Source organism: Mauremys reevesii, linkage group 4 (genome assembly GCF_016161935.1).
Source record: "Mauremys reevesii isolate NIE-2019 linkage group 4, ASM1616193v1, whole genome shotgun sequence".
Classification (NCBI taxonomy): Eukaryota; Metazoa; Chordata; order Testudines; family Geoemydidae; genus Mauremys; species Mauremys reevesii.
Window position 1 is genome coordinate 60,540,643 of NC_052626.1, and position 22,778 is coordinate 60,563,420.

General features: G+C 40.1%; 1 protein-coding gene across 3 annotated transcripts in view; it reads left to right on the forward strand.

Annotated features, from left to right (window-relative positions):
- The window catches only part of CHP1 (calcineurin like EF-hand protein 1), a 37,585-nt gene extending 14,807 nt beyond the window's left edge, over positions 1-22,778 (forward strand). For 2 of the 3 annotated variants that reach the window (XM_039535937.1, XM_039535938.1), the window contains 5 exons: positions 14,328-14,408; positions 16,497-16,624; positions 17,811-17,872; positions 19,239-19,361; positions 20,754-20,890. In XM_039535937.1, coding sequence (XP_039391871.1) covers positions 14,328-14,408; positions 16,497-16,624; positions 17,811-17,872; positions 19,239-19,361; positions 20,754-20,807 — 448 coding nt within the window. In that variant the 3' untranslated portion in view covers positions 20,808-20,890. Of the gene's footprint in view, positions 1-14,327; positions 14,409-16,496; positions 16,625-17,810; positions 17,873-19,238; positions 19,362-20,753 lie in introns of all 3 variants that reach the window. The other variant, XM_039535936.1, reaches the window with a different exon arrangement.

Consider the following 22,778-nt stretch of genomic DNA (forward strand, 5'->3'; position numbering starts at 1 on the left):
TTAAGCAAACAACTCTGCATTAAATGCCTATGTAAATAAACACCCAGTTCTCCCTCTCAACAAATATCCCATTTATAATCCTCATGCCCCACCTGTGTCCCCAGGCAAACCTTGCTGATCATATTAAAAGTTCTGTGCTAGTAAGGGGGAGTGGAGAGACCCCTCCCTTCCTGCTGTTTTTCCTTCTGTTACTGCTTGAGTCTATTTTTCTGAGTTAAATAACCCAGTTAAGTAAATTTGTAGTTAGGCATAAATGTCTATCCATGGCTATGCACATTGGAGACTATAAAGTCTTACTTTTTCGTTACTCTTCTAATAAACTAGTAATTTAAAATATTTGACAGTACTGACCATATTTGATCAAAGTTTGACTCAGTTAACCAATTATTTTTTGACCAGTTATATGCCCAACCCTACCAAAAGACTTCTTCCTCCAAATCAATTTTCATAGCCACTGCTTTGATCTCTCTCAAATACTTCAAGACCCATATCTGCCCATGTTAATGGCCTAATGGCAATGGGATAAGTAACCTGTTGTTGAGTCACTAATATCTCTTGTTCACTTATCTTTTAAAAAAGCATCCCAATTAATATATTCAACCTTGTATAACAAGAGTGACCAAATACCTCTACCTTACCTTCCCTCTGCAGCTGTGTTCTACACTCAACTGAGTCTTGACCATTTCAATTATGAACTCTCTGGAGGCTTAGGGGTATTTTTGTTTAAATACCTAACACAAATGGCGGGAGGAGGTTCTCTAGGCTCTAATGTTTGTAAAACACTATGCACATCTACGATGCTGTGCAGATTTTCTTTTTCCTACAGAAATTATTCACATTGCACCCCTGTGTAGTTAGAGTTCATAAGTCAGTTGCAGTTTTCTGAAACACCTTTAAAAACATTGTTAGGCTTAAAATATTGCTTCCCCAAAGCCTCAGCAAGCTTTTTCTTCAACACTAATATCTGCAGCATGAGGACCCACAAAACGGCAGCTTCCATAGTTGTATCTTCCACTTATTGTGAGTTTTGGAAATTTTCTGCCACTTACTCAATGCTCTTAGACAGATATGGGGGCAAGACATGTTAAACTTTTAGCTAAAACACTTTGCTATTGGGCTGTCAAGTGATTAAAAAAAATTAATTGTGATTAATCACACTGTTTAAATGATATTCTATTTATTTTGGATATTTTCTAGATTTTCAAATATATTGATTTCAATTACAACACAGAATACAACATGTACAGGGCTTACTTTATATTTTTGATTACAAATATTTGCACTAAAAATAAATAGTATTTTACATATGTAGAATTGTTTTTTAAAAAAAAACACTCAAAACCAAAACAATCTAAAACATTAGAGCCTACAAGTCCACTCAGTCCTATTTCTTGTTCAGCCAATCTCTCAAACAAGTTTGTTTGTTTGCAGACAATAATGCTGCCTGCTTCTTGTTCACAATGTCACCTAAAGTGAGAACAGGTGTTCACATGGCACAATTGTAGCTGGCATTGCAAGATATTTACATGTCAGATGCACTAAAGATTCATATGTCCCTTCATGCTTCAACCACCATTCCAAAGGACATGCATCCATGCTGATGACTGGTTCTGCTCGATAACAATTCAAACAGTGTGAACTGATGTATGTTCGTTTTCATCATCTGAGTCAGATGCCACCAGCAGAAGGTTGATTTTCTTTTTTGGTGGTTCGGGTTCTGTAGTTTCCGCATAGGAGTGTTGCTCTTAAGACTTCTGAAAACATGCTCCCCACCTCATCCCTCTCAGATTTTGGAAGGCACTTCAGATTCTTAAACCTTGGGTTGAATGCTGTAGCTATCTTTAGAAACCTCCCATTGGTACCTTCTTTGTGTTTTGTCAAATCTGCAATGAAAGTGTTTGTTTGTAAAATGAACAACATATGCTGAGTCATTGGAGAGTACTATAACATGAAATATATGGCAGAATGCGGGTAAAACAGAGCCAGAGATGTGCACTTCTCCCCCAAGGAGTTCAGTCACTAATTTAATTAACACATTATTTTTTAACAAGCATCATCAGCATGGAAGCATGTCCTCTGGAATGGTGGCTGAAGCATGAAGGGGCATACAAATGTTTATCATATCTGGCATGTAAATACCTTGCAATGCCAGCTACAAAAGTGCCATACAAATGCCTGTTCTCAATTTCTGGACACAGTTTAAATAAGAAGTAGGCAGCATTATCTCCCATAAATGCGAACAAACTTGTTTGCTTTAGTGATTGGCAGAACAAGAAGTAGGACTGAGTGGACTTGTAGGCTCTAAAGTTTTGCATTGTTTTTGAGTGCAGTTATGCAAGAAAAAAAACAAACCTGTTTGCACTTTCACAATAAAGAGAATGCACTACAGTACTTGTATGAGGTGAATTGAAAAATACTGTTTCTTTTGTTTATCATTTTTACAATGCAAATATTTGTAATAAAAAATAATATAAAGTGACCAGTGTATACTTTGTATTCTGTTGTAATTGAAATGAATATATATGAAAATGTAGAAAAACATCCAAAATATTTAATAAATTTCAATTGGTATTCTGTTTAACAGTGTGATTTTAAAAATGCAATTAATCACGATTAATTTTTTTGAGTTAATTGTGTGAGTTAACTGCGATTGACAGCCCTATTTTGCGGCCATTCTTCTTCTTTTCTATAGAAGGTGCAAAAGACATTATAAAAAAATTTCTTTTTGCCTGTTTATATTAAATTCAGGTCTTGTCTTATATGAAATTCTGTGGAGGACTGATAGGTATAGCATCAGGTAAACCATGCAAGTGAGAACCTGACTTATTATTTTTTTGTTCAGATTGCTTAAAGCTCTAACACCTGTGAACTTAGTTGAGATCCTTCTAAATATTTGTTGTCCTCAGGGCAAAACCTTCCTATCACTTTGTGGAAACGTATTTTAAACCAAAAGATGTTTTAGAAGTGAGTTCAGAAAGCTGCATAGGGCTGTAATGTGAATATACAGTCTGAGCCATGCAAGAAATCTCTCCGAAAAAATACAAGACCAGACTTAACCTTCCTGATATTTCTAAGATTTAAACAAACAAACAAACAAAAAATTTTCAAGCCTTTTATTATACGAACACATTTTCTTTTGTAGGTCACCTCTAACTTTTATAAATACTTATCACAAAAGTTGTTTCATGATACCCTCTTTGCAGCTGCTTCTGTGACTAAAAGGATTGTTTGTGTTGCTGCTGAGTCACAGGCTATTAATTGTCTTGGTGATGCCTAGTGAACTTGATACTGGTTTGATCTGCAAGTCATTCACTTGTAGTTCATTTGCACTTTTTATTGAGCAAAGTATATAAAATACATTTAAAAGAACAAACAGGAGAGTGGGTGCCAAGTGTCTGGGGGGGGCATGAATGGTGTTCTTAAAAGTAGTTGTTTATATCAAAAGGGTGCAGGGTGTGAGTTCTTCAGTTTGTCTTCTGTGTACAACTTTCAAATGAGAACTACAAAAATAAAGTGAAAACTGAATTAAGCACTGTGCCAATCAACCAGGCCACAGAGTTTCAAACAGAAAAGTTTGAAGTTGATTCTTCATAACACTTTCCCCTCTGACATTGTTACTTTTCTGGTTTGCTAAATATATATTCACAAACAAAAATTAAACTTGTTTTAATTTCATGAGTGCAGCGTCTTGGTTATGTCCCCACCTGTTTTATGGCTTTACTGTTGTCCTTCAACAACCCCAAAGAAAAGGTTAATTCAGTATTAACATAACAGTTCATCTACTGAGATAATTTGGGATTTTGGTTTTCTTCATGTTTGCTACCCTTCCATTTTGATGTCTCTTGCAAATTTGATCTGTTACGTGTTTCCTTGCTGTGAATTCAGTAGATCAGTCATCCATTCAAAGTGTGAAGAATTGATTGGGGTTTGTTTAGCCAAATAAACCTCCGGAAACTCAGCCTTGGAATGGGCTATAACTAATAGCAAGCATCAGTTCTTGAAATCTGAGGGTACATCTACTGTGCAAGGGCTAGCCTATTCACACTAGCTTGAATGCAGCTAACATAGGTAAGAGGAGCAGTGAAAATAGCACAACACAGGCTTCAATGTTTGCTAGCCCACTCTGTTCTTATCCAGAGTCTGTGCTAGGCTTGTACTACCCAAACGAAAGGTAGTGCTATACCATCTTTGCTGCTATTGTTGGATTTAAGCTAGCTCAGGTACACTAGTCTGTGCACAGCTTTTTTCTCTGTAAGACATAAGTTGGATATCTATCAGTGTGAAAATTTTGACAAACAGATTTGCAGACCTCCAGGAAGCACTCCATAGATTGCGTTCAGTGGACCACTGTCTGAGAATGAATAACCTTGATCACTGACTCATTGATCCCAGTTGAAATAGCCAAGTGGGATCCTTGCAAATAGCTCTAGTTCAGCCTTATTCTTAAACTTCAGAGATGTGGTTTACAGTAAACCATAGCTTTTGGGGGTTTGCATCCTGAAAAGATGAGTGCTAAATCTGTTCTGAATTATTTCAGCTCCAAGCAAGATGTCGTGATCCTTATTAGAATAAGAAGGTAGAATGTAGTTAGTCTTATTTTTTCATTGGCAAAGACATGTTAACAATTGACTGAGACAAAATACTGTTGTAAAGGCTGTGTCCATGGAGTGGACATATGATTGAAGCTAGACTCCTCTAAAATTAGCAATTTTTCCACAGGCAAACTTTGAAAATGGGTTAACCTTTTGATGCAAATTTTAGTGTTGCACTGGACACAAACAGAACCAAATACTTAGTCATTTTTTGTTAGAAAAAATTAGTCTCTACCAGAATGAGAATTTTTTTAGGAATGTTTTCATATGAGTTGAAAAGCCATTTATCCATAAGTTTGCCAATTCTACTTCAAGATAAACAGGGAAGTGTACTGTGTTGGGAAACCATTTCTAACCCCAGTTATTTTCATGTTAATCTTGAATTCCTACACAGATGTACATAAACCTTTTTTTTTTACTCTACCCAACAGTTCAAACATCAAAGTTAGCGTGTGAAGGTGGTGGCTGCTAGAATAGACTTTTTTGGATCCAATTCACACCTATTTCCTCTGTCGAGGCTTAAAACTAATCCATTGAGTTTATACAAATAAATATATTACTGCTAGTTGTGGCCCAGTCTATAATAGTGTAGCTTAAGAGTAGAAACTGTTGTGGAAAAGGGAGTTCATTTGCCTTTACTAGGGTGAATAATTACTAAACTACTCCTGCAGTGTCAAACTCCCTGTCACATATTTGCCTAACCATTGGTTTCAAAGGGTATGTACATGACTGTAGCAAACAGTTTTAACTTCCAGTGCTGATAAGGTCTTGGAGTCTGAAGTAGGAAGCTCTGTGCTCAGAAAAATCATCCAGAACAAACAATGACAAAGGTAGAAAGTTGGAGATTCTAAATCCATTTAGTCCCAGAGAGGAGTGACTTTATGGATAATGGAATTGCACTCCCTTTCTATTCCAGTGCTGAAAACATGAGGCTCTGAAACACTTAATTTATAAGAGATGAGTTCCCACTAAACAAGCAAGGGAAAAATTACACAATTCCAGGTCAGATTCACAAGTTCTGGGCTGTGGAGTACATCTGGGCAAACAGTTGGTTTTGGGTTTTTTATTAAGTGGCAGTTTTTTGAAAAATTTGGAGAGGAAAAATTGGTTCAGATCAAACTGAACCTTTGTTGAATAGATTACTATTCTGAAAATTAGCACTGATGTGCAGCACACTTGCTCATGGTACAGAATAGAGTTGGTCAGTTCACCCATCAAATATTTTAAAGCACTATTAGAACAGTAACAATAACAAGGAATGATTTTATGGTCTCCCGTAGCCTCAGTCTTAATTATGCCTTATTACAGAAAATGAGTTAGTCAGCTAAGTTATTTTAACATAGAAATGTGAAAAACACAATGAAGTCCTAAAAATGAGAGAATGGCACCATGATGTAATCAATAAAAGTAGCTGCTGCCTACATCAGGGCATTGTTTCGGGGATATTTGTCAATATTTGACATGCACAAGTCCATGGGGCCGGATCTAATGCATTCGAGGGTGCTGAGGGAGTTGGCCAATGTGATTGCAGAGCCTTTGACCATTATATTTGAAAACTCATGGCAATCAGGAGAGGTCCCGGATGACTGGAAAAAGGCAAATATAGTGCCCATCTTTAAAAACAGGAAGAAGGAGAATCTGGGGAACTACAGCCTGACCTCAGTCCATGGAAAAATCATGGAGCAGGTCCTCGAATCCATTTTGAAGCACTCGGAAAGGAAGGTAATCAGGAACAGTCAACATGGATTCGCCAAGGGCAAGTCATGCCTGACCAACCTGATTGCTGTCTATGATGAGAACTGGCTCTGTGGATATGGGGAAAGTGGTGGACGTGATATATCTTGACTTTAGCAAAGCTTTTGATATGGTCTCCCAAAGTATTCTTGCCAGCAAGTTAAAGTATGGATTGTATGAATGGACTAAAGGTGGCTAGAAAGCTGGCTAGTTGGTTGGGCTCAACGGGTAGTTATCAATGGCTCCATGTCTAGTTGGCAGCCAGTATCAAGCAGAGTGCCCCAGGGGTCTGTCCTGGGGCTGTTTTTGTTCAACACCTTCATTAATGATCTAGATGATGGGATGGATTGCACCCTCACAAGTTTGCTGATGACACTAAGCTCAGGGGAGAGGTAGATATACTGGAAGGTAGGGATAGGGTCCAGAGTGACCTAGACAAATTAGAGGATTGGGCCAAAAGAAATCTGAGGTCCAACAAGGACAAGTGCAGAGTCCTGTACTTAGGACGGCAGAATCCCATGCTACAGACTGGGGACTGACTGGCTAAATGGCAGTTCTGCAGAAAAGGACCTGGAGATTACAGTGGATGAGAAGTTGGATATGAGTCAGTGTGCCCTTGTTGCCAAGAAGGCCAATAGCATATTGGGCTGCATTAGTAGGAGCATTGCCACCAGATTAGCAGATTGAAGGAAGTGATTATTCCCCTCTATACGGCACTGGTGAGGCCACATCTGGAGTATTGCATCCAGTTTTGGACCCCCCCCCCCACTACAGAAAGGATGTGGACAAATTGGAGAGCATCCAGTAGAGGGCAATGAAAATGATTAGGGGGATGGGACACATGACTTATGAGGAGAGGCTGAGGGAACTGGTCTTATTTAGTCAGCAGAAGAGAAGAGTGAGTGGGGGATTTGATAGCAGCCCTCAACTACCTGGAGTGGGATTCCAAAGAGGATGGAGCGAGGCTGTTCTCAGTGGTGGCAGATGGCAGAACAAGGAACAACGGTCTCAAGTTGCAGCGGGGAAGATCTAGGTTGGCTATTAAAAATTGCACTGGAATGGGTTACCTAGGGAAGTGGTGGAATCTCCGTCCTACTGGTTTTTAAGGCCCAGATTGACACAGCCCTGGCTGGGATGATTTAGTTGGGATTCTTCCCTCTTTTTGAGCAGGGGGTTGGACTAGATGACCTCCCGAGGTCTCTTCCATCCCTAATCTTCTATGAAATTGGTTGGAATACTTGTGTGTCTGGACGTGAGTGTTTTACAAATGTACCGGGGGAAAGAAGGATTCTAGTTTTGTCTAAAATCAACAAATTTACTGTTTTTTTTTTTCATGCACTGATGCAAATACCACATCTAGAACATAAGTATGGCCATACTGGATGAGACCAATGATCCATCTAGCCCAGTATCCAGTCTTTTGATAATGGCCAGTGCCAGATGCTTCAGAGGAAATGAACAGAAGGCAATTGTGTGATTCTTCTGCCCCAGGTCATGGGCTTGCATCCCTGGCCATCTTGGCTAATAGCCATTGGTGGACCTATCCTGCAGGAATTTATCTAATTTTTTTAATCCAGTTATACCTTTGGCCTTCAACATCCCCCAGCCATGAATTCTAGCTGACTGTGCATTGTGTGAAGTCCTTTTTTATGTTTGTTTTAAACCTGCTGCCTATTAAGTTAATTGGGTGACCCCTGGTTCTTGTGTTATAAAGAGTAAATAACACTTCCTATTCACTTTCTCCACACCATTCATGATTTTATAGACCTCTATCATATCCCCTCTTAGTCATCTTTTTTCCTAAGATGAACAGTCTGTTTTTTAATTCTCATGTGGAAGCTGTTCCATACCCCTAGTTATCTCTGAATTGAAAAAAGTATTGAGAAAGGCAAACCTTTTTTTGATATGGGTTGACCAAAACTGCATGGAGTATTCAAAGTGTGGGGGTGTCATGTATTTGTACAGTGGCATTATGATATTCTGTCTTTATCATCAACCCTTTCCTAATGGTTCCTAATGTTGTTGGGGATTTTGGGGCAGGAAGCTGGTGCTGCTGCACATTGAGCAGATGTTTTCAGAAAACCCTCCACAAATACTCCAAGATCTTTTTCTTCAGAGGTAACAGCTAATTTAGACCCCATCACTTCAGATGCATAGTTGGGATGATTATTTTCAAATGTGCATTACTTCGCATTTATCAATGCTGAATTTCATCTGCCATTTTCCTGCCTTGTCAGCCAGTTTTGTGATCTCCCTTTCTAACTCTTCAATCAGCTTTGGACTTAACTCTCAAGTAATTTAGTATTGTCCGCAAACTTTGCCACTACACTATTTGCCCCTTTTTCCCAGATCATTTGAATATGCTGAACAGTACAGATTATTGGAGGACTCCACTCTTTACCTTGCTCCATTGACCAGTTTTTCCTAACTTTTAACCAGTTACTGATCCAAGAGAGAACCTTCCAATGTATCCCATGACTCCTTACTTCGCTTAAGAGCCTTTGGTGTGGGATCTTTATGAAAGGCTTTCTGAATGTCCAAGTACAGTATATAAACTGAATCACCTTTGCCCTCAAAGAATTCTAATAGATTGGTGAGGCGTGATTTCCCTTTACAAAAGCCATGTTGACTCTTCCCCAGCATATAATTTTCATCTGTCTGATAATTCTGTTAGTTACTATAGTTTCAGTTTCCCTGATACTGAACTAGGCTTACTGGCCTGAATTGCCTCTGGAGTGTGGAGGGTTTTTTTTAAATGGTGTTACAATAGCTATGTCAGTCATCTGGTACAGAGGCTGATTTAAGCAATAGATTACGTACCACAGTTAGTAGTTCTGCAATTTCATATTAAAGTTCCTTCAGAACCATCTGGTCGTGGTGGTAAATTACCGTTTAATTTATCAGTTTGTTCCAAAACCCTCTATTGCAATCTGGGATAGTTCCTCAAATTTATCACCTGAAAAGAGTGGTTCAGGTGTGGGAATCTCCTCACAATCTCTGCAGTGACCTCAGACGCAAATAATTCATTTAGTTTCTCCACAATGGACTTGTCGTCTTTGAGTGTTTCCTTAGCATTTTGATTTTCCAGTGGCCCTACTGAGTGTTAAGCAGGAAGCCTGCTTATGTTAAATTTTTGGGTCTTTTGCTAGTTGTTCTTAAGTCTTTTTTGGCCTGCCTAATCATACTTCATTTGCCAGAAATTATGCTCCTTTTTCTTTGCTCAGTAGGATTTGACTTCAAATTTTTAAAAGATGTCCTTTTGTCTCTAACCACCTCTTACTTTGTTTAGCCATGGTGGCATTTTTTTGACCCTCATACTGTGGTGGTTTGTGTTTTTTTTTAATTTGGGGGTGTACATATAGTTGAAGCCTCTGTTACGGTATTTTTTAAAAAAAGTTTCCATGCAGCTTGCAGGCATTTTACTTCTATGATTATTCCTTTTAATTTCTGTCTAACTAGCCACCTCAATGTTTGAAGTTAAATGCTTCTGTGGTGGGTTTCTTTGGTATTTTTCCCTCTACAAGGATGTTAAATTTAATTACGTTGTCACAATTACTGAGTAGTTCAGCTATAGTCACCTCTTGGACCAAATCCTGAGGACTTAGGACTAAGTCAAAAATTCCCTCTCCCTTTGTGGCTTCTAGGACTAGCTGCTCCAAGAAGCTCTCATTAATGGTGTGTACAATTTTTTTCTCTGTATCCAGTACTGAGGTGATATGTTCCCATTCAATATGGGAATAGCTGAAATCCCCCATTAGAGAGGCTACAAAAACAGAAAACCAGTAATCTCCCTAAGCATTTCACCATCACCATCCTGGTCAGGTGGGCTGTAGTGTATTCCTACTGCTAGTTTTATTATTCAAGCATGGAATTTCTATCTATAGAGATTCTACAGTTGTGCATGAGTCACTTAATTTTTTTACTATATTTGACTCTATGCTTGCTTTTGCATATAGTGCCACTCCCCTATCTCACCTGACTCATTTACCCATTTGTGATCCTTTGTATTTTTCTGCTTTGCTTTGTTTTTCATTTCCTCTCTCTCCATTCTTCTTCTAGTTCTCTCTTCCACTTCTGACATTTGTTTCCCAGCTCTCTGGCCTGGACTACACAGGGAAACTTCCCCCAAATTCTGTTGGTTTTTTAAACCGGCATAGACAAAGCTTTACTCTCCTTGCCAGTTTTCTCCTCCCTTTATTTCACTTATTTCTCGCTCCACTTCTCCAGTAGTTCCTCCTGTTTCCCCTTTCCTCACTTTTGAGAACTGTCTTCCATTTATCCACCACCACAGCTGCTGTCACATTCTCTTCAGTTCTTTCCTCGGTTCTGTGCAGGGGTGCTCACTGTCTTGTCAGACATCAGGGAAACAGCACTCTGTATGATCACCTAGTCAAGGAAGACAGAACATAAGAGCAGTAGCCTGTGAAAGAATGAGTGGCCAGTAATGGCCCTTCAGCTGCTTGGGACAAGGCAATGAGCTGGGTGTCTTCCTCCCCCCACCCCCCATGTTGGGCTCTTGTGTTCCCTTCAGGAGACACATCCCACAGTTCAGAAATACATAGCCTACCTAGAAGCTACTAGTTTGCAGCAGAAACACTTGTTTAGTACTGAAAAATGTCATGGATACTCTTTATTACTCTTTATTATGTAGACTAATCCAATTTGCAGTTAAAGATCATAGGCAAAGCAACTTTTAAGCAAGGTTTTAGTAGAAACAGGGTTCCTGGAAAGTCTCACTGGGAGAAGCCTGTTGCTATGGCACATGAACAAGGAAGAAATAGAACATCCAGTTTCCTGTAGGCTCCAGCCTTAGCCAGGTGAAGTAGGTCCCTAATGACTCTGAGGGGCCTTGGTGTATAAAATGAGGTACAACTTGCCTTTCTGCAGTCAGTTATTTTTATGACTGTTGCTGCTATTCCAATTATAATACCTACCCCATAATGTCCCCTTAATGAACAAAAATAGAAGTGGATTTGAAACCTAGGGGTTACTTGTAGTTAATTTTTAATCTCTCTTGCCATAAACCAGGGACAACATAAGGCTGAACTGTTGAATGTAAGTTTTCTGAAGCTGAAATTTAACACGCAAGGAATCTGTAATGTCAATGGAAATTTCTAGACAGGATGTGGGAGTAGTTGCTTTCAGTGGCTTGTAGGCATTGGGAGGGTCCTACCAAATTCTTGGCCATGAAAAATGTGTTATGGACCATGAAGACTGGTCTTGTGTGCTTTTTACCCTATATTATACAGATTTCATGGGAGAGACCAGCTTTTCTCAAATTGGGGGTTCTGACCCAAAAGGGAGTTGCAAGGGGATCACAATGTTATCTTAGGGGTGTTGCAGTATTGCCACTCTGTCCAGCTCTGAAGACAGTCTTGTAGTAAGAGAGCGGCAGCTGTTGGCCTGGCACCCAGCTCTGAAGGCAGCACCACAGCCAGCAGCAGCGCGGACGTAAGGGTAGCAGTACCGCAACCTCCTCTAAAAACAACCTTGTGACCCCCTTCCTCCCACAGCTCCTTTTTGGGTCAGGACCCCTACAATTACAACACCATGAAATTTCAGATTTAAAGAGCTGAAATCACTAAATTTACAATTTTTAAAATCCTATGACTATGAAATTGACTAAAATGGACTGAATTTGGTAGGGTCCTACACATTGGTATTGGAGCCAAAACACTAGTTAAAATGGCTCTTATCCCAACGTAGATGCTTCACTACATCTTTGTTTAAATCACTAATGTATTGTGCTCCTCATCTGTTTCAAATACAACAGTATTGAGGGGTTTGGGTTACAACATGGCTATCTATTTTTGATGTATAGATGGTTCTTAATCATGTCTCTGAAGATTAACACAGGCATGGGCATGCACAGGGCAGTAGCATTGTTTGGAGACGGTCAAGAAAACTGGTCATTTCACCACTATACTCAAAGACCATAGTCAGTTTTAACCATGTTATGACACATATACTATAATTGGGACCAGTGTTCCCTCTAAGTTTTTACATCCATGTGCGGAATGAATTTTGTTATGTGCACCAGTATGGCCATGACACATCGCCTCCATATTGGTGCATGTAACAAATTCATGGGGTGGGGTGAGGCTGAGGGGTTTGTAGTGTCGGAGGGGGCAGAGGGTTGGGATGTGGGGGAGATGAGGGCTCTGGCTGGGGGTGCAGGCTCTGAGTGGTTTGGGTTGTGGGAGGGGGCTCAGCTCTGAGGCAGAGTGTGGGCACAGGAGTGGGGCCAGGGATGAAGGGCTTGGGATGCAGGCTGCCCTGGGGCTGCAGTGGGGAGAGAGGACTTCACCTCAGCCCTCTCTCGCTGCAGCAGCTCCAGGCTAGGGGAGAGGTGCCTCTCCCTGGCTGCAGCAGCTCTGGCAGGGCTGGGCTGGGCCAAGTGAGGGGCTCCTCTCCCCAGCAGCTCCGGTAGGCCTGGCCTGGGCCAAGGGTTGGGAGGGGCTCCTCTCCTGCCGCAGCAGATCCGTGCTGGGAGAGAAGAATCTCTCCCTGCCGCAGCCCTAAGCCCCTGCGCGAGGCTTAATAGGCAGCTGCATGACCACACAGCTTAGAGGGAACTTAAATTGGGACCCCAGCAATAGTTATGCTATACCTGGGTCCGCAAGTATATCATCAGCAGGAGAAATTTTAAAACTAGACTGGAAGAGCACTAGAGAACATTGTGGGGAGCAGTTCCCCACTGGCAATAGGTGAGACTAGACTCCATGGGTCTTTCTGTCTAATGTTTATAGTTCTGTGAAGTGGTAGCTCATAATGTTCAGGTTCCTGCATTACTAGGTTTGGTGCTTCGAGAAGCTTGAACTGACTGTATCTGGCATCGCCACTTCATTTGCTTAAGACAGTTGTCAAAAGCAACTAGTTCTTGAGTGCCCAACTTGAGCCCTTCTGAAATTCAGCTAAAAGGTCTGAGTGCCCAGAGCTCCTGTTGATTTCAAGTGGAATTATCGGTGTTTAGTATTTCTGCAAATCTGGCACAAGGTCACAAATTGGGCACCCAACAAGGAAGAGTTTGAAATTATTGCTGCTTGGCAGAAATGTGTTTACATTTTCAACCAGCATTTTAGTATGTCTTGACCTCTACCACTGATTAATACCTTTCCAGCTACAGGTCTAAATGAATAAGGAAGCCTTGTACCAATTACTGACAGTTATACTGGTCAGACTTTTTTTTACAAACAGCAGTATAACTATAAAGGTGCTTTATTGTTGCTTATTTTGCGTTCTTAATTTGAATAAGCTATACAAGTGAACACTTTTATACTATAATTTCGTCCACCAGTATAGTTTTTAAGCAGCACAGCTATTTCGTTTAGATGGGCGCCTATAGAAAATGGCTACTGTTCTAAAGTAGGGAAAACTTCCTGTTCGATACAGGAAACAAGCTCAACTTTAACTTCCACAGCATTATATAAATATCTTGCTCATACAACAAAGGGTCCAGACAGAAAGAAATTAAAATTTAAAACCTGAAAATTGATTAGTGGCTTTTGGGGATATCAAGGCTGTGATATATCGCTCCAGATGAATTAATCTAAAGTTCCTTCCAACTCAAGTGACTCTGTTCCTAAACACAATTTACTTTAGTTGATGCTTGCTTTTCATTATGTTGTTTTCTTTTATTGTAGTTGCATATTGTCCAATCATTCTAAAGGGATAACTAAAATTCTTTGGTAGAATTGCTTGCACAAATCGGTATTTGCTGTATCTGAGAAGTGGTATTAACTTGATAAATTAGCACTATTATAGGCGTGTAATGTAATACAAGCTCAGCACTATTCTCCTTATCTTGGTGCCATTAATAAACTTTTAACAGCTATTGCACTATTATGGTTGGAAAGCAAACAGCAAAGTACTTTTTCTGAAGAAGTAAAATCCAAATGGGTATGCTGAATTGTGGATCCTTTCATTAGACTTTACTCAGTCTTTATGCAACTTTCTCTACAGCTAAGTTTATGAAGACTCTCATATTCTTGCTTCCCTTAGCCGTGAAGACTTCCAACGGATTCCTGAGCTTGCCATCAACCCCCTGGGAGACCGGATTATCAACGCCTTTTTCCCAGAGGGGTAAGTTCCTACTGAATGCATTTCCAAATGGTCTACAAGTTTTGAGACAAACATTGCAAAGTTCTAATCACAATCATCTAATCTGGGTCACATGTCAACCTATTCTCCATTCCTGTTGTCATGCTGCTGAATGCCTCCGGTGAAAGTCCAGGAGCCTTGAAATGTGTTAACTACTTATGTTAAACAATCTGTTCCATCTTGTATTTAGCTGTGTCACTGAGTACATTTCTCAGACCTAAAGAACAGCTCTGTGTAAGCTTGAAAACTTCTCTCTCATTAACAGAAGTTAGTCCAATGAAAGATATTACCTCTCTCCCACTTTCTCTAATATCCTGGGACCAATATGGCAACAACAACCCTGCATAGAGGAGCCAATAGAGACTTATCGGCTACAAACGCATTTCTAGCACTAGTATCTCTTATCAAGCAGCTTTACTCCCTAATTTGTCTGGTTCTTCACCTTTTGGACTTTCTTTAAACCACGTTACCCTCCTCCCAGAATCATAAATGTCAATGAAAAGTGACATTCAAGTGTAAGCTGCCTTATCCTGCACCCCAGTCTCCAGCTTGGCAGACTGTCAATCCATCAGCTATAAGGCCTCTTCTTTGTCCTCATTCTTCTTGCTGTCTTGACATAGTCAGTCGGACCCTCCTAGAGACACTTTCTCTGGGATTCAGACACTGCTCTTCTAGATTACTTTGATCCTTCAGTATCTTCTTTGGGGGCTCCTCCTCTTTCCCTTTCTTTGTAGGGGTTTGTCCTTAGCCTTCTCTCAATAGGTAATGTCAACCTGCTACATGGCTTTTGCTGCCACCTGAATACTGATTCTCAAATCTGCATCTGACATCTTGGATACCATACCACCAGCTAAAACTTAACATGACGAAAACCAGACTCTTCTTTCTCTTCCCCTCAAACTGTTTACATCTCCAAAATTATCCATTCTTATTGCCACTGCCAAGACCCTTGTCCAAGCCCTTGGATGTCTTTTGCCTTGACTTTTGTAATTTCCTTTGGGCTCACTGATGTTCTCCTCTTCCTTGCCTCTACACTCTGCACAGGTTGTAGTTGCTTCACTGGCTTCTCACCCTCCAGTTCAGTAAGCTCCTTGCCTTGAATGTCTAGCATAAACTGCATTTCATCTGTCTCCTCTCCACTTCACTTTGTTCAGAGCACCTTTGCATCATTCTCTGTGTTCTCCTATCTTTCTCCTTCCAAGCTGTCTCATGCACCTGGAACTCCCTTTTCGGTCCAGTGTGTCAGATCTCTGCCCTTCTCCCCAGTTCCTCAGCATTGACCCACTAAGGGAAAAACAAGATTGACTTATGCCTTTCTTCCCCTTTTGTTGGATAAAAAGGGCTTGAAGAGGTGGTAATAGGTAGTGTGGTTTCTTATGGTAAAAAGCTTTGGACAAAACTTCAATAAATTATTTTGGGGATCCGAAATTTCTGAGCTGCCCAACTTGAGGCACCTTAAAGGGGCACAATTTTGAGAAAGTAGGAGCTCACGCTTCCTGAATTTAGAGCTCTTTTAAGGTGTCAAATTTGATACACAAAGCTAGTAGTCATTTTTAAGAACCAGTGCCTGATATTTTGAGATTCTACTTGCACAGACCTTTGTGTTCATTTCTAAATTCTGGTTCCTCATTTTGTGCTTCATCTAAGAAATTTGGAAATGTTTTAGAAACCTTAAACCCCTTACAATGCTTCTGAGGTGAGTAAATATACCTAAGAGACTTATCAAACCTTACCTTAAGAAATCTTGTTTCTTTTTACTACATCACACCACATCTCCTCTCTACATTGTATCATGTATCTACCAATAATTCTGCTATCGCTCTTGAAAACACTTGCTGTTCCTGGATGACCACAAGGAAACTTCTTGTGGTCACCCTCTACTAAAGGAGACCAAGAAGGCAAGGGGTTGCTGGATGTAAATAAAATATCTATAGAACACTCAATTAACTTGCCCCTACAGAAATGTCATGAAGGGACATGTTTGGTCACTGAAGCTTGTGTTCACATCTGGAATAGATAACATGTATTATGCTAAATTTTAGACAATTGACCTGTTGTAATACCATGCAGAGAGGACCAGGTGAATTTCCGTGGATTCATGAGGACTTTGGCCCACTTCCGACCCATTGAAGATAATGAAAAAAGCAAAGACCAGAATGGACCAGAACCACTCAACAGCAGGAGTAACAAGCTGCACTGTAAGGAACTTCACACTCTACCTGGACAATTCCATTCCTTGGCCTCCTGCCTCTTTAGTCTACCACCCTTATGTTTCCTGAGAGAGTGACCCTACACAAAGACACTGTCTGAACTGACATACTGCAGTACTTATTTTTAAACACAAACTGTCTTACTAAAACCTGTAAGTAGTAAATTGTAACAGAGGCTGCCATAGACATTTCAGAAGCTAATGGGATATGTTTAGTCTCAGTAAAAGGGTGTTATATACAGGGATTCTCAGAGCTCACTGGAGACTTGATTATGCTGGACTAATTTCAGCTCTTTCCTAAATGTCTTATGATAGGATGTTGTGATGTCAGAGCAGTTCTGAGAGATGCTCCCTGGAATGGGCCTTCCAGTTCCCTTCCTCATACCACTTGCTTTTTCTCCAGTCCTTCATGTGGTATTGTATTGCTACTCGGCTTCATACCTCCATCCCACTCTCCCCCTTGTGATTGTTCCTTACTCTGCTTGAAGCATATGTTCAAAGTGTATATAGGAGTAATCCACTTTCCTAGGTAGTCTGCAGCAGTCTTCTGATCAGCATTCTATGCTCTGGTTTGACCATATACTTCAAGCAAAGTGTAGGCCAGTCAGAAGTGACAGTGCAAAGAAGATTCCTTATGGAATTAAAGAATTCAGTACATTTAGGAGGGATAGATAAACTCTCATGCTTTAGGGTTAGAAAGAAATTTCCCCTGCAAGCAGGCTATTTATAGAATTGTCCATTAGGGAGGCTCTTATGTCTTCCTGTAAATCTAGTACTGACCACTGTCATGCTGGGTACTCAATTGGATAGACTACTGAGTTTGATCTTGAAAGGTAATTTGTAAGTTGCTGTTGTCTCTTGATGATAATGTGCAATCCTCTGAAGAGGACTGTATATATTGAGACACTGGCAAATTGCAGGAGCAAACTGATTTTCATGGTAGGTGGGAACTCTGAATTATATAATTCAATAAAACATTTTTAACAGAATCATATAAAAGCTGTAGCCTAATATTTACATCAATGGTCATTATAAAATGACCCAACACCTACATTGCAGCCAGCTTTGAGACAACAGTGTTTTTGACTGCATGAAATTTAAGTTTATATATGTGGGTGGGGAAGGTGAACAAATAGTACCTGAACTCAGTTGACTCATTCTTACCTTCCCTCTAGTTGCTTTTCGACTATATGACCTGGATAAAGATGACAAGATATCCCGAGATGAGCTGCTTCAGGTAAAGAGCACTATTGGCTAACGTGGGACTTAAAATTAGTCTGTTGGTCTTTAGATGATCTAGCTTGCAACTTTAACCCTTAAAGAAAAACTTTCCCTGGGAATGCTTTTTGTAAAAGAATGAAGTTGACATGCTCATTGTATTGATTACTTGTGAAATATTTTATTGGTACTTGGGTGACCTTTCAAAAAAATGTGCCATTGACCTAAAACAGCTTCAGAATATGGAAGATGTCTAATGGCAGCCTTTGATCCAATAGTTAGTGCATCTGCAAGTGACCGTGGTTAGACCAGTCTTACAGACCATTCAAAAATGTATGGCTGACTGAACTCTGCCTACCCATAGCTTCAAATATGTGGTGACTTTTGTCTTTCAATCTCTGTTAAGAGCGTAGACTTCCTACTCCATCAGAAACTTCAACAGAGCATTAGGTTAACTTTTAACATGTTTGATTATTTATGGATGACTATACTTCCATTGGAACAAAGACATCACCAGATGTAACCTGCCACTACAAAAAAACACCATACTTAGTTTTTATGGCAGGGACAAGAAGACTAGATATGGGTCTGTTTTTTGAAGTGGATTAGTTTATCTGACCAGTTCTTTTCCCATGGGGATAAAGCTTTCATTGCCGCCTTCCTGGATGGAGAAAAGCAACAAGAAATCATTACTGTAATGGCATGGATGTGCACATCAGGCTAGATTTGAGTTGGGAGTAACTGCATTCTACTAATCCTGCCAAGTAGACATAGTAATTTGTGGCTCACCTTGAGCAAGGAACCGCATTTGATCAAAAGTGGTCACTTCTGTCTGCAGCACAGAAAAGCACCTTACAAACTGGCAGGAAGGAGAAGACCTGACTAGACCAGTTTTGATTGCATATTTGCAACTTGCAAGGCTTCAGAAAGCAACCAAACAATCCTAAACAGGGAAAGGTCAAATCAAGCAGTTGTCAATCTTGTGAAAAATAGTTGAAACTTCCGAGAATCCTATTCACTCATTTTGTAGGAGCCCTTTTGAATTCCACTCTTTTTTGGGAATGAGGAAGAAGCTTGCACTTCTGTTTGGGGAGGCGCACAAAGGCATCCTTGTGTATCCTGTATTTGTGTGGAGGCAGTTTTGGTCAATAAGATTTTCAGTTCCTTTTGTACACCAAACCTAATCATAGAAAACATTTTCCAGACAGTAACAAGGGTCTTCCTGAGTTCTGCCTACACAGGGTTGGTACTTGGATGGTATCCTTGTTCCAAGTACTGTGAATAAACTCTGCACAAGACTTTCAGAATCATCCTCCCATAACGCTCTTAGCTTAAAGGTTATTAAAGGTGATATTCAGACTTCCTGGAGTTTCTGTATCTTGCAGGTATTGCGGATGATGGTTGGTGTAAACATTTCAGATGAGCAGCTGGGCAGTATTGCTGACAGGACAATCCAGGAGGCCGATCAGGATGGAGATAGTGCCATCTCCTTCACAGAGTTTGTCAAGGTTGGGAATTAACCTTTTGAATAACAGAAAGTGATTGAACATGGTCATCACTGAGCAGTCACATAAACAGTTGGAAATGAGCCAAAAAGATACTACCCTTCACTTTGCATTTATTATAGCAGCCCTTCCCAGTATATCATGATTCCCCTATGCCCTAGCAGAGGGAATGAGATCATAGCCTCTTGAAGGGCAGGGTTCACTTCTGGGGCTGTGCTGCCAGCGTATAATCACTCATAATCAGCCTATATACCTCTTCTGCTAACTTTTTTTTCTTCTGCTGTTATGTAGCTGGATCTGTTTTTGGGGGTTTTTTTGTTTTTGTTTTTTTTAATTTTCAGTCAAGTAGATTTGCAGGCAAGAGACCCACCACAAGGGTAACACCCTTGTGGGAGAGAGTTAAATAGCCTTTGCCAGGAGTCAAACTAGGGAAAAAATAGCGGTGGTCTTCCAAGATCCACTTGAGATCCCAGAATGAGACTCCAATCACAGTAGATCAAAAAATGATAATCCACTTCCTTCCTTGAGGCGTGCCTACATGGTGAAATTGACTGGCACAGTTATAGCAGAATAATTACTCCATGTTCTTAAATAGTCACACAGGGGAATTGTACTAGCATAACTAAAGCAGAGTAATTATTCTTCTACACTATCTGTGCCAGTCAAATTCCTGATGTAGACAAGCCTTATGCCTTGTCCAGTAGTGAAATACAGTAGAACCTCAGTTACTTACACCTCGGGAATGGAGGTTGTTCATAACTCTGAACAAAATGTTATGTATGTTCTTTCAAAAGTTTACAACTGAACATTGACTTAATACAACTTTGAAACTTGACTATGCAGAAGAAAAATGCTTGTAGACATCTTAATTTAAATGAAACAAGCACAGAAACCATTTCCTTACCTTGTCAAACCATTTTATTTAAACTTTTTTTTACTTTTTAGTAGTTTAACACAGTACTGTTGCTTGTTTTTGCTGCTACCTGATTGCATACTTCTGGTTCCAAATGAGGAGTGTGGTTGACCAGTCAGTTTGTAACTCTGGTGTTCGTAACTCTGAGTTTCTACTGTGCAGTGTTGATACTTGTCATGTGAGTTAAAGGTTAACAACCTCCTAACAAATGAGGATAGTCCACACTTCTCTTAGCTGTTTCTGGCTGTCTGGAGATTGACATTACTATATTAGTTACACTTGGTTCACATTGTGGCTTTCTTAATTTTTAAAAGGAAAGCTTAGCTTCTGGGGCACAGCATTAGCAGCCTCCAGATGAATGAATGGCTTGCCAGGCTGCCCCATACTCCTCTTGCTTGCTTTTTAATATCATTCAACATTTTAACTGGAACAGAACTGTGTACATAAGTGACTTAACCAGCTGTCTCTGGGTTTTATTGCAGGTTTTGGAGAAGGTTGATGTAGAGCAGAAAATGAGCATTCGATTTCTTCACTGATGGATGGGAGACCCATTCCTTACCACTCCTAATTTCTAAGGACTAGAACACCATTTTCTCCGCATCATCTTTGCTTAGTGTGTTGCTACTGGTGCATGAAAAACACATCTGCAACCCTCACCAGCCTGTTCCAGCAAGGTGAACATTCCCTGTGTAGCAGGAACGAAGGGAAGTAGCTGCAGTGCAGCTCGGAATGAAGCATTAAAAAGTCCCTATTTCAGATTCTTCCTCTCCATTGCTGTATGACTGTGATTGCCTTTCCTTCCTATGTATTGCTGCTGCAGACTTATTCTTCTGGAGCTTTACATCTGGGAAGCCAAGAGGGGGTAATATGCCACAGAAAAGCCATCTGAATTTTTTTTACTGGGAGTATTGTGTGAAACAAACCTCAGCTAAATCATTCCTTCAGTAAGTGCTAGGTGTCAGTGTAGCACTGCCTCATTCCCTCCCATGCTAGTACAACAGAGCTGTCTTTTTTTGCTCCTCACTTGGAAAAAAACAAGACCTTTCTTCTCTCTTTCCAGATCTGCCCTTTGGAGCTATCTTAAATTAATCATTTAAGTCCTGTGGCTGCTTTTGCAGGACTGTAGGATTGGGAGTAGTGGCAGTTCTGAGCAGTCTCAAATGCTTAATTCAAGGAATTAATTCACAGGGGTGAGAGGAATCTGTCATGATTGCAGGTTGCAACTTCTGTGGAACAAACTGGACTCCACGCTGTAATTCATAACCCTCAAACAACCCCGGTACCAGGTGCAGAAGTGGGTGTTTTCCTTAAGAGCAGCTTGCAGGCTCTGACTGCCAGTGGACCACAAAGCACCCCTCCCTAGGTTGCTTTTCTGTATGACCGTTCCATCTCACAGGGCACTCATACCTCCACCATCACAACTTATTGCTTTCATTAGTGCTGATTTATTTACCAGTGTTTATAATTCAAACTTTGTACATGGCTAGTTTTCTTGATTTCATGCCATTGTCATCGTCCAGTGGTGATAGCACTACTGACACCTTGTGCTGCTTTCATACTAATCCTTGGATAATTTGAAAACCAATGATTTTTTTAACATCTATCAGAGCCCCACCCTGGCTGGTGGATCTGCCCTGTAGGTGTTAGTTTAGCTGCACTTGGAACACTTGCATGGAAGTTTAGATACAAGTGTTTTTAGGGAACTGCCTACTAGATCCTAGTTCAGATTAAACGGTGAGATTTTAGAATATAATCTGATCAGATACTTAGCACAAATCTTTATGAAACTAACACAACTGAAAGGATAATTTTTTTAAATTAAAAACTTAACAGCAAGACTATATTAAATCAAGGAATCAAAAGCAATGAATGTGTCCAGCTGTAAACCTCCAAATTCATTGGCTGCACAGCTTCTTGTGCACTATGTGGATAAGTCAACAAATGATCTGACAACCACTACAGGTGGAGTGTCTTGAATTGGCCTGGAGGTTCTTCTCTATTGAAAAATCAGTGTTTAAGTGCTTCCACCCACTTCTACATCATGTGTTAGCTCAATACTTACAGAAACTTATGTTAAGATTCAACCCTCAAATGGATTTCTTTAGTTCCTTTACTCAATTGTATTAAAAAAAATCTTTCAGTGGATTCTTCACACTCTGTTTTTAATTGAGTTGCAAAAAGAAATGTTGCACTTTGAAATTTTCAGACTGCAATTTAGTAGTAAGGCTGGAGAAATGTAAAAGATTTCTGCTCTGTACAAGAAGGAAACATTCTGGTTTTATGACCATATTATGTAAAATAGGAATTGTAAAAAGGAGAGGAGTGTGACAATGTTAACATGGAAAGGTACACAAGATTTTATAGGCTTTGATTTGCTTATTTAAAAGTAGGTGTTTCTTTTTTCTTCTGCCTGTGTAGTTGTAGTCAACAGTTGTGCCTTATTGTCCCAATGAGTTCAGATACTGTATTTATCAATGCATAAATAAACCTCTTCACTGTAAAAATTG